This window comes from Pholcus phalangioides, unplaced genomic scaffold, assembly GCF_987345545.1.
Source record: "Pholcus phalangioides strain wild (caught in Gottingen) unplaced genomic scaffold, Ppha-v1.0 ptg000015l_1, whole genome shotgun sequence".
In the NCBI taxonomy this organism is placed as follows: Eukaryota; Metazoa; Arthropoda; class Arachnida; order Araneae; family Pholcidae; genus Pholcus; species Pholcus phalangioides.
In genome coordinates, this window is record NW_028301608.1 from 24,270,830 (window position 1) to 24,281,951 (window position 11,122).

The 11,122-nt window shown below is 36.3% G+C and overlaps 1 protein-coding gene across 2 annotated transcripts in view; it reads right to left on the minus strand.

Moving 5' to 3' along the window:
• Positions 1-8,764, minus strand: part of Usp5 (ubiquitin specific protease 5) — a 41,848-nt gene extending 33,084 nt beyond the window's left edge. The window contains exons 1-3 of one of the 2 annotated variants that reach the window (XM_089243215.1): positions 8,447-8,764; positions 5,092-5,217; positions 1,447-1,495 (exon numbers count right to left, since the gene is read on the minus strand). In XM_089243215.1, the coding sequence (XP_089099341.1) occupies positions 1,447-1,495; positions 5,092-5,217; positions 8,447-8,542 (271 nt within the window). In that variant the 5' untranslated portion in view covers positions 8,543-8,764. The remainder of the gene's footprint in view (positions 1-1,446; positions 1,496-5,091; positions 5,218-8,446) is intronic. The other variant, XM_089243214.1, reaches the window with a different exon arrangement.
• Positions 8,765-11,122: the final 2,358 nt, after the last annotated feature.

An 11,122-nucleotide genomic window follows, 5' to 3' on the forward strand; every position in this document is an offset into this window, starting at 1 on the left:
AAACTTATTAATCAGAGATGCTCCTGAACTCCAATTTACCTGGGTCCCCCAGGTTATTTGAAAAATGTGGGTCCTTTTTGAGTGAAAGTGGGTCCCTCTCAAAAAAAATTATCTTGAAAAAAAATTATACCCCCCCCCCCCCCTATAATTCACTGGTATATCTATGAATTTTCTTCCAGTATGCTCCAAGTCTTTGATCACCTGCTTATATTTCTTTGTTGAGACTGAGCGGTGGGTCATGTTCTAGGTAAGACAAGAAGGTATCTGTGAGAATCAAGTATAATTCATTTCTAAAAACATGTTCTATCCAAAAAGGTTCATTTACTTTCATTGTCTACTAGTAGGAAAAACTTGCAAAGAAGCTCATTAGCACTGAGAATTTAATGTATGGAATTCCGCATGTAATAAATCTAAAACAAATATACAGTTGAACCCGCTTATAACATTTCTCCCATTTAGAATGTTTTTCCACTTAGTACAACTTATTTTCATGGTTCTAACAATAAGTCATTCTCATTGCGATTTCCTGTTTGAAGTGTTTTCCTACTTATGATGGTTTTTGAAAAACGTTATAAGCAGGATCCACTTAAATTAACACTTGAAGGCACACATTTATATATTTACTAATAATCAATGTATAAATTCCCTTCTGATTGATTTTACATTTTGTTAAAAATATCTTGGCATTTTCAATATCTTCTGATCAAATTTAAAGTAAATCAGATTCCCTATCTCCTCTCTCTCAGACACTTATCTTCTCATTCCCTATTCATACTTTGGCTATCCTGGTAAAATTATTTTATTTTCCTTCCCTGATGGTCCACCATTCTGATCTGTCGGCATTTAACTGCCACATATTTTAACACCTGAACATGGGAGCTATGTCAGATTTGTGTTGGAGAAACCCAGAATTTGGCGTGTTTTGTGTTCAGTAGGTGGTGCCATCTATCTAGCGCTGCAACCAAGTACTTTCTCAAACAGTGCAAGTACACATTGAGGCACACCGATGTAATGTAGAAGAAGCAGTTTAAGGGTGAATTTGGTGCCGCCCCCTCTAGTCCAGAGCCCAGAACCCTAGGCCCGCCTGCCCCTCCCAGTTGCGGCCCTGAATCTATTCTACAAACAGGTAATGTGTGCATTTAAAGTTAAATGTGAGCATATTTGTGTTGTAGGTCTGTGTGATCGCCGTAGCAACCAGAAGTTTTTTCAAAGGAATAGCCAACTCAAAATTTGAAATCTTTTGTGAAATCAAAAATTAGAAAATCACATTTTTATTTGATTACCATTGTGCAATCGCAAGTTCCAAACACGGCCTGATACAGTGCTAATGCTGAGAGAATTGCAATGTAATGTTTAGATGTTTATGTTAAAAAACAAAACATAATTTAAAAAGCACCAGTAGCAGTCCGTGTAGTTGAATTTATGTTACTTATGAAATTCACTTACCTATTGCAAGTTTCGTTGGTTTTGATTCAGTAGCAGGATCTTTCGGCACCTGATAATCAAAGTTTTTGTAAAACAAATAGTTTTTTCACAGACATTAATATGAAATTGACAAAGATAAAACATTATAATAAAAGAAATTGAATAAACATAAAATGGAGTTGAATAATGCTTAGTTTGAAGCAGGGTTGGCAGGTTTTTGACACATGACAGTCTTTGGAGGTTTAAACTGTCAGGCCAAAAACCCTCCGTCAAAAACCTTTGTCAAAAACTGTCGAAAACCTCAAATATTGCTTTTCAATATAAAAATTGCCATTGGAAATGCATACATTAATTGCATGTAATGTTTAAAGTGACTATGTTATAATATTTAATATGATTCTAAAATAATTTTCTACTCTCTACAGAATTATTTTGGACAAAATATATATATGTTTTACTTTTTATAAAATATACAATTTGAATAAAGTATAGCATAAAAACTGAAGGGAAACTATGGAATGATTTAACATTCTCTGATTCAAGATGATTCTTGATCTTCCAAAATTTTTTCAACTGCTTATATATATGTGCTTGGATATAAACCATCTGCTGTACCCTTTTGACAACAGATAAGTGTTTAAAAAGTTTATTACATCATATGTAATGTTGATTTCTGTTATTAAATTATCTAGATAATCACTGAGATACTCTTATTGTACATAACATTGAAATATACCTAGCGATCAAAATACTAAATTGTAGAACCGAAATGTCATTTAATTTGCCAATGCTAGATTGTATATGAAGCTTAAGAAACTCCTGTAACTTATCCTTAGTCAAACTTAGTTATTCTTACTTCAGCACTATGATATGGTATATATTTACCAGCATTTATAATGCAGCGGTTTTCCAATTGAAGCTGTATTTAATTTTAAATGTGCAAAACAAATGCTTTGGGTGTCAAGTCCTGTCGGCTCTGCTTTGGTCGAAAATACTCTTTAAAACTGTGAATTTATACACCCTGAGCTCCAAGAAATTTTTAGATGGAAAATAAATGAGTTTAATTAGTGTATTAACAGGTTTTGTGTGAGAATTTTTACATGGAATAACATTTTGGACAGATCAGAAAATTTAAAATATCAAAATAGATTCTTAGTAATTATAATTCCAAATATAAAATCTTTTAATCTACATAAAAGTGTTTTTTTATTTAGCATATCTATCAAGTTAAAAAAACTATTTGACAACATTGGGAATAAATTTTTTACTGTTTTAATACTTATTTATAGTTTCTGAAATCTAAAACCCAACACTGTGATGCCCATATCATACATATTTTGAATAAGCAGCTCTATTTCGCTTAGCAAATGCAAATTGAGCACAGGTAATCAGTAGCTTAGATAAAATGAACCACAAAACTATATTTTATATGTTCTAGAATCTTGTTGAAAAATTCAAAATTGCAAATTATAATTAATATTTTGTTTTAATTATTACAAATACAATACAATACAAATACAACGCCACAACAGGCAAAATGCCCAACGAGGTGGCTGATAAAAAGATGCCCATAAAAATATGGTTGTCATATGTTTCAAAAATACAGCAACCCAATTAAAAATGCAATTAACACAAATTACAAACAATATATACACATGATAAAATATTATACAATGCCCATAAAGAATACTTATGGTTGTCTTATTCTAAGAATGGATAGCTTCTCGATTTACCCCAACATGTTTATCGTAATCAATTAATGTTTAAAAATAAAACATTGTAATATACAAAAAAAGTAAGTTTTTCATCATGTTATATACCTATTGTGTTCAAAACATTATCAAAAAGCATTCATTTAGGTTTTTGATGGTTTTCGACAGTTTTGAATTTAAACCAGTTTTTGACAGTTTAAACGTGTTCTTGTGATGTCAAAAACTGGTTTTAAATGTCAAAAACCCAACCCTGGTTTGAAGCAACATAAAAAAAAAGAAGCATCACGTGAACCCATGACTAGAAATGCCATCACATGTCACTAGGCGGCACCATTTATGACAGCGCTAGAGGCAAAATATGTGATTTCTCTCTTTTTTTTTTTTTTTTGCCAGATTCTTGTCCAAATAAGATTGCATGCTCCTCCTATAGCAGGGGTTCTCAAACTTTTTCCATTGGCAGCGTCCCTTGCTCTGATCAACGCTTATTCCCCAGAGCAATTCAACAAAGGATCTCTTCGAAAAACATTTGTTGGTGACATTACTCCCTGTAACAGTTTGAGAGCCCCGGTCCTATGGCAACTACTGCTCGAATGAGGGAAAATCACATATTTCTCATCCAGCACTGTCATGAACAGTGCCGCATAGCAGCGTATGACAACATCGAGTGATGGGTTCCTAGCAATTCTCAATCCTTTGATGTTCTCTACCTCCCCTCAAAGTTTGTAGCTCTATTTATGCGACATCTCTTGAAATTTTTTTTTGAGTGGCACTCTGTGTTTTTTCTCAGAATGTGACTTTTTTTTTTCCAAAGAACGGCAGTAATTCCAGTTCTAAAGGGGGGGGGGGGGGGATTTGTCTAGCTACAGTCTTATTATAATGAATAAGTTAAATAACTTAATTAATTAACTTAATTAGTTAATATCAATGAATTAGTTGAATTAAGAAAAAAATGACAATTATTAAATCAAATAATTGTCTATGCAAACTCAAAAACTTTTTTGGACTAGATAGGGTGGGCGTATGTGTGTGGCCTGTTTTTTTCGGAACATTTTTTGTGTCTCGATTTCATTTTTATAAAAAAATAATTTTTTCTCGAATTTCCAATGAAGTTTACTTGAATTTTTTATCCTTCATTAAAATCAAGAATTAAAATTATTTTGCCAACTTATTAAATAAAATTATGAAATATGAACAGGGGCTTATCTTATACATTTATCATAATTAACATTTTTCTCTAAAATTCATTTTAATCCCATGTGATTTGCAGAAATTGTGCTTCATTTCCCATCATTAGCAATTTTAGCAAACAATCGACAACTTTGTTCACTTTTGACATCATATTTGGCAACAACTGCAAATTTCCCATACTCAAAATCCTAGTTCCCCATATTTTTCTGAGAAAACATAGCATTCGATTGCAAGGACTGAAAAAATATTTTCTTCAGGTAAATTTTTCATTCAAGTGAAGCACAATTAAGGATTTTTAGGGATTTTCCTATAAAAATTGAAAAAATCTGGTTTCTGACTGGAACATTTTAAGGACTAACAAAATGGAAAAGCTTCCATGTAAATCGGAAGCATCGACACCCATGGACACAATGCAAAACAAAGAATAAGCAAAGCTAAAATCGTAGACGTTTTCAACGTTTTTTTTGGATAGTGCATGTTTTTAGTAATTTCTTATGGTCTCTACGATTTATTTCAGATTTTCGAGATTCTACTGTAGTCACTCAGTTCAGTTTGATCCTGATCAAACATAGTCACTCTGGTTGCGATATCTCAGAATTGTAAACTCCTGTTGGATTTGCAAATAATTTTTTTTAAAAAAGAAACATCTACAGCTTAACGTGGGGGGGTGGGGGGGCACAGTGATGGTTTCATGACATTTTACTTATGGCACAGTAATTCTTAATAAAGTGGAAAAAATTGAGTCACTGATTAAAAAAAAAGTTACCTCCTTCCTGATTCTTTTAATGTGAAGATAAACATCATGCTTGGTCTTCTGAAAATTTGACTGCATATGCCTCAGGCAGAAACCAAGAAATGAGCTCATGCATACATAAAGACCATGCTCCGATTCCTGCAAATTCAAATAAACTTATAGACTGCAATCAGGTATGTGTACAAGAACAGAAGTCAATATTTTCAATCAAATTAAAAAGTTCATATAAGGCCTACAGTTATTTCATATGAATGTGACATTTAGAGTTCTTTAAACCTCTACATCAGGGATGCACAACGTTTTTAGTCCACAGTCCAGATTGGTGTTATTTCCACCTCTCAAGATTAAGACCTGTATTTTCAAGTATTTCAGGAATGTTCTGTATTACCTTGGCCATCCTAACTTTTTGTATAAAATTCTTTTTGTTTTTTTCTTCAACAAGACTTACTCGAATTGTTGAAATCAAGAATTAAGATTATTTTCATGACTTATAAATTATATTATGATAATTACAACCTGATAGATTGTAGTCATATAAAAATATTCATCCCCCATGTTTGTCAAACATGCACATTTTTTTTTTCGTTAATCAAATTTTCACCCATTAGCAGTCCCCTATTTACTGCACTCGCAAATTTATCAGAAATTTTTGTCTTCAGCAAACTTTTTGACAATGATTGGTAGCTTTACTTGCCATTGACAATTTTTTTTGCTATAATTGGGACTATTCTGCATGAATCCCGATTTCTTATTTTTATGAAGGAAATATTGCGAGTCTTAACATTTATCATTTTTATCATGTTGAATGAATTGATACTTGATATGTTTCTACCAGAACACCTTTCAGGGACCATATAAAACCCTTTGATGGGCTGACAGAGTTTGCACACCCCTGATCTGCATCAAAACATGGCCATTGGCATACACAAAGGGAGGTTGGGGTTCTAACCGCCTCAAGCCAAGATTATAGTGTTAGTTTGCATTAAAAAACGTAACCCCCCCCCCTCTTGAGAAGAAATAAAAATTGAAACCCTCCTTCCTTGAGAAAATTCCGCGTACGCCTATGAACATTGCTACCAACTTTGGAGGGTGTAAACAAGATTTTAATAAGTTAAATTAGGTCTACGTGTTATCACTATACTCAAAATCAAGCCACTGGTTCACCAAAACAGACAGACTAAGCAGAACATTTCCCTATCCACACAGATCATCTCCTTGATTTTGACTGCGGAGAGACCTCATCTATTTCAGCATCATTTTTATTTCTTAATTTTACCAGCGTCATTGCTATCATCCGCATCTAAGGTCTCATTATCGTATTCGTCATGATTGAAATTTATCAAGCAATAGGCAGAAACTGTTTGCAGGCCTGCAAATAGGATGGAGCAGATGGGTCTGGCACTAGACTGGATGTGCAGAATTCTCATTTTAAATGCTCCTTACATGAGGGGCAGCAAAAAAACAGCTTGCCCTGGCTGATAAGGTGTCTAGTTTCAGCCCTACCTGTTCGATATCATGCATCTTGCGAATTTCTCACATTTTTTTTATAAATAAGCATTATTCAGTCAGACGAAAACATACTTTAGTTTTTAAATCAGTCAATGTGAAACTTAGAAAATAAATTACAGTTTTTTGCCCAAAAGTGTGCTGTTAGCATGGTTTCAAACAGCGATCACAATCACATCAAGAAATTCGGTTGACATGTGGTTTGCCAGAATAGAGACCCAAACCCGAATGTAATTGGTCGGTGTGAATCTCATGGACAATACTTTCTTCATTGCTTCCAGAATTCTACCTCATGATGTTCTAGCTTCTCAAAAATAAAATAACCATTCAAGCCTGGAGGAGATTTAAGTGAATCCAGTCTCATAGGTCGGAAGAGATTAAAATGGAATCATCGGTTTTCACAGATGTGTTTAGTAAAAAAATTAATTTTTACACTAATCATTACACACAATTTGAAAACTTTGTTTATAAAATCACATTTTGTCTATAATATATAGCAGCATTTCTCAACCTTCCTGAGCCGTAGGACCAGTAAAATGTCTGAAACAAATTAATAACATAACAATCGACTGTATAAATATATATTACTACTTAACCCTACACATTCCTCTACGGAATTTCTAACAAATTGGTATGTCGGAATGTACGTGTTGTGAACCTAACGCTAAGTTTGTTTCTGTGTAATGCTACTATCAATTTTTGCTAACTGTAAGTGAAGTGTAATGACTGAATAATTGTACCATCATAAGCTTCTCTGTGGCGAGTTTTTAATGGGGAGATCAGCTTACACGAAAATGAGCTTCGAAGTTAGGAACAGAAAACCAATTTCATCACTGTGGCACCAGACAGTAACTGTATATACCGACAAATGAGGATTTTTAACACCTCGTCAATATTTTCATTTACGCACCTCTCTGTATAACTCTTTAAAGCCCCGTTAACTTGTACAATAAAACATCCCAGGAAGTTCCCGGTAACAGGGATTTTCGCTACAAACCGTTCACATGACGTTAAGTTTATGCCGGTAATCCCCCTCTTCTTTCCGGAAGTCGTCACTCGTTACATAGGTTGAACGGAAGTGATTGATGAAGGAGCTTATAGCAAATTTCGCGACGCAAAGGATTATGGGAGAGAAGGTCGGTATCAACCTCTGATCCCCCCCCCCAAGAAAGATGGGTTTTTTTTTATGAGCTTCTCTCCCACCTTTTTCTTCCCTACGAGGGGAAAAAAGTTGTCATGCCAGTAATTACCACCAAAGCGACCCCCAATCTTGCACATGTGAACGGGGCTTAAGACAGAGCTCAATCGATTGTGCAGGTTAAATACTTTACAAACATTGATGTTTTCAAAAATTTCCCGGTCTTAAAAGGCATAGTGTAGTGGTCTAGCACATTTATCTGGTAAGTGAGAGAACACATGTTCCATTCTCCGCAAAAGCAGTTGAGTTTCCTTTCATCTTTGAATCAGCCAGCTGTCGTACCATTCACAAAAAAGGATTAGCGTGGAATTTCTTTTCTTTTGTCGACCGTCTTGATCTTCACCATGTTGAAGATGTTCATCAAGGTGCACCTTGGGCGAACATCTTAAACCTTAATAACCACGATATAATAAACCTTAGCGAAATTAGAAATCGCCAAATTTGGCGCAACCTTGCTCACTAAATCTCAGCCGAAAATATATAATACCACAGAGAATATTACAAATGGGAGATCAATATCTTTCACGAAATGCAGCCATTTGAGAAAACTTACGCAATACAAAAACTCTACAAATAGAAAAAAAGGGTAAACAATTTATCAAATGGAAGTGTGTGGAGTAAGTAGAGAAATAAATGGGAATGAAATTGAGTGGAATAAGTTACCGGCGTGTCGAAACAGAAAACGCATTCTTCTTTGTGGATCTTGTCCCCTTGATTGGGAATTCTAGTCTTGTTGATGTACTTGGAAAGATCCATCATGTCATCGGAGTTCCGACTCCTAATTCTCCCTCGCAGTTGAATATTTCAAATATTACCTTCAACACTGTCTAATCATCCAGTGACGACATACTTCTTTACTACACCTTAAGTGCTGTCCACTAGTAATGATGTGGTCTCCTCGCCTCAATTTGAAAAAAAACAAAAGACAGAAGAGGGGGGGGGAAGAAAAATGTGGTAAGGTTCAGGTCGTTTACGAAGTTACAGCCGTACGAACGTTTGAAAATCACGGCGGGAAAAATTGAAAAAATTTTCTGACATCCAATGGGGACCATTCAAGTATTACGTCAGCATCGAGTGAGGGGGGTTCACTGACGCTTATGCCATCAACCACCTTTTATAAAAATATTAAATATTCTTAATTAATTAATTTATTTATTACACATTTTAATGGCATCTTTGCCAGGAATGCGAAAAACTAGAGAAACCTTTCCCCAGTTTGTGGGCATCTGAGCAAACATCCCCCCTATTTATAAGTCCTCAAAAGACTTTCTTCTCTAGTAGACTTCTCAGGTCCAGGGCCGTCCTAAGAGCATAATGGGCTCCCGGGCCAAGTGGTTTTTCTGAGGCCCTAACAGTTAAATTCTACCAAATTTCATTTTTGTGAGGCCCCCGGGCCGTGCCCGGGTGGGCCCACGCGTTAAGATGGCACTGCTCAGGCCTCAACAGGCGTTCCCCCTGCCATGTCCTGTCTATGGCCCCCACATCCTGAAGCAAGGCCCGTAGGCTGGGATCTTTTACGGGCCCCCGACCAGACTTTCACGGGCCCCTTTATGAAGAATTTATAGCGTGAAAAACAAAAAAACGATGAAAATCATCCCGGTCCCCAGGGCTGGAGCCTTGTCAGCCCACCCCTTGTGGGGGGCCATGGTCCTGTCCCACTTAAAAAGCGGGGGAGTCGGATAACGGTTTTGTGTCCACGCAGTGTTGTCACCTGCGTTGTCCTTGATTGATTTTCTAGACTCTCGTACATAAGCGGATTCAAGCTCTTCAAATGGGGAAGGAAGTGTGGTTCACCGAGGTTGTGCATAGTCATCGGAGGGGGGAAGCTTGTCTACTTTCATCCTACCGCCCTTCGAGAGCAATCCCAATCAGAGGCAAACGCAGGATCGAGAGGGGCACAAAAGGCTTAGGAGGTGGATCGCAATGCATTTCTTGAAGAGAAATTCTCTGCGTTCTCAGCCTCCAAACAGCATTGGAATAATAGCAGAAATTTATTATAATAACATATAACGGATTTTCTTCCGATATTTTAATTTTTTTAAAGTATTTTTTTCCATGAAAATTTATTTTTAATCGTCGGGGGGGGGGGGGCATGCGGATGCTCGTTCTGCCTATCCCCCTCCCCTCTCCGCGCATGTCTCTGATCCCAGTAGAGGGGGCAGAGTCGATGAAATTTTGCTGATAAGGGGTTTGGGGTCAGAGTTTTGCTTCCTTTTGTTGATGGGGGGGGGGGGGTCAAATAGGGCTGCTGACGTATTGATGTAATACTTGAATAGCCACCAAAACAGGTATAGAAACAGGGCCGGATACACCATTAAGCAAAATAAGCACGTGCTTAGGGCATCGGGAAAAAAGAGGCACCATAAAAAGTCATCAGAATTTTTTTTCTATGCACAATTTGTTTCCATCACCAAGACTCCGTTGTTCCATTCATTGTTCTTAACAGCACTGTGCCGGCGCCAGGCATGAGAGGCGACGAGGCGGCCGCCTAGGGTGGAATGATTACAGGGCGGCATTTTTTATGACAAATTTATTGTATTGATTTTCACTCTAGGAAATTTTTACACATCGAAATAATTTTGAAAAAGTGCGAGTGGATAAATAAGAGCAGGTAAATGAAACGCTTTTCAGCGCTGAAATGCACTGTTCAACTCTTTGCTGTTAAATTATCTTAATTCATCTCAACACACCTCCTTTCTTGCACTTCCAAAAAGTGTCACCTATCGCTAGAGAAGTTGGTTTGTGAAAAAAAATTAGGCTACTTCTATTTTTTTTTTTGTTAAAGATCTTTTCACTCTTTATCAACATTTTTCCGAATGATTTTCCTTTCTTTAGTCGATTACCCCGGTACATATTTGGATTTCTTGTTCATCTCCCGACAAATGTCTTTTTCAGCCAACACCATAATAGTGTCTGTCACCATGAGAACAGAATCTCAAGTGTCGTGTTGTTTGGTTCCGGAATGTTCTTCCTGCCCATTTCTGTATACTTATATCTGATCTCTATTCCAAGGTAAAGTTTCTCGCGGAATCCTTGATGATAATGAGGTTGTTCTACAGAGAACTCAAACAAATTTTTGTATATTTAATTCAAAAAAAAGTGTGTCCCTACTGCTTCCCTAACAAAATCATAGTCCCAGGGAAAAATAAAAGGGTGCCTAGGCAGTACCTCTTAATTTACATATTTATTGCTATAAATCATTGTGCCAGACCTTATCGTCGAAGCTCCTATTCCATGCAATACTGAGGTCCTTGCATAGCCCCACAAAAAGAGTGGGTCGAGAAGGGCTCCTGCTCGGGGCCCGGTATAATTCTCTCATCAGATGTGATTCTATTTTTG